At 28.8% G+C, this 1,092-nt stretch overlaps 1 protein-coding gene across 1 annotated transcript in view; it reads right to left on the minus strand.

Annotated features, from left to right (window-relative positions):
- Nucleotides 1-836: 836 nt before the first annotated feature.
- LOC108968953 overlaps nt 837-1,092 on the minus strand; it is a 2,064-nt gene continuing 1,808 nt past the window's right edge. Inside the window, exon 4 of the mRNA XM_018933338.1 lies at nt 837-855. Within this exon, the coding sequence (XP_018788883.1) occupies nt 837-855 (19 nt within the window). The remainder of the gene's footprint in view (nt 856-1,092) is intronic.

Below are 1,092 nucleotides of genomic sequence, written 5' to 3' on the forward strand. Positions count from 1 at the left end.
AATCGCTAAATTTTTGGTGACACATAAAAAAACAGAAAATATTCGAGAATTGCAATTGTAATTTTTTAGAAATGTATGGTATAGCGCATTGGTATACTACTGATAGGACTGACGAGTTAAGTTAGACTTTTTAATTAACAATGTCTTAACGTCAGGGATGGAATGAAAATCGGTGTTTTACTCTTATTGTTCCTTAATTTTATGAGCATACCGATATTCCGCCGATATTTACCATTCTGCTTTTCTTGACAACTGTGCAGTATTTGCCTTTATAATACATTTCCCTTTCAATGTTAAGGTATTTATATCGGTGTGGTTTCCAGATATTATTATAAATTATGGGTTTCTTTCCCGTTGCTTACTGCAAATTTTAGATTCGGTTTAATTTTGCTCGACAGGGCTGATGTGCACAAACTATTTGAACTAATTTGCCGAAACTTAAACTAAAATAAAAAATCAACGCTTAAAATGCAGTTGATTGATTTTTTATTAATCTATGTATAATGATGTTAAAAAATTCAGTTTAATACAGGTATCATGTCATTATGAATGAGCTTGTATTGATGGTTATTGTTGTTCGACGCTACTAATAATTACAATTTTAAGATTTGCAAAATTTCCATTACAACAATTGATATTGCAACTATTCCACCAGTGCTCGTATTTTCCCAAAGAAATGTTGAAAGCAATAAAGAAAATCCAGGTTTTTTTTTTTAATATGCTAAGTTTTACATTTTTATGGCAATTTTTTAACATCAACATTTCATACAAATATTATAACTTACCAACACTTTACAACCTTGTAATTATAAATTTTGAAAAAAAAAATCGTTTGTTTAATGCTTTTGTTTTTGGCTAGAAAAAATGGTTGTTATTATTATGACAAAACTTGAGCACTTTCACACAAATATTATAAACATTTGTTTAGATTGCCATGATCTATAAAAACGGGCGATTTCGGTACAAACACGCTCCAAAGTATGAAAACATCTACCAAATCAAAATGAGCTCACAATTTCGGTCAAGCTTTTGTTAAAATTCTTAAATCTGACTTAAAAGCTAACATTCACAATTAATTACTTATATATTTAC

This window comes from Bactrocera latifrons, unplaced genomic scaffold, assembly GCF_001853355.1.
Source record: "Bactrocera latifrons isolate USDA-ARS-PBARC rearing strain unplaced genomic scaffold, ASM185335v1 scaffold_235, whole genome shotgun sequence".
Classification (NCBI taxonomy): Eukaryota; Metazoa; Arthropoda; class Insecta; order Diptera; family Tephritidae; genus Bactrocera; species Bactrocera latifrons.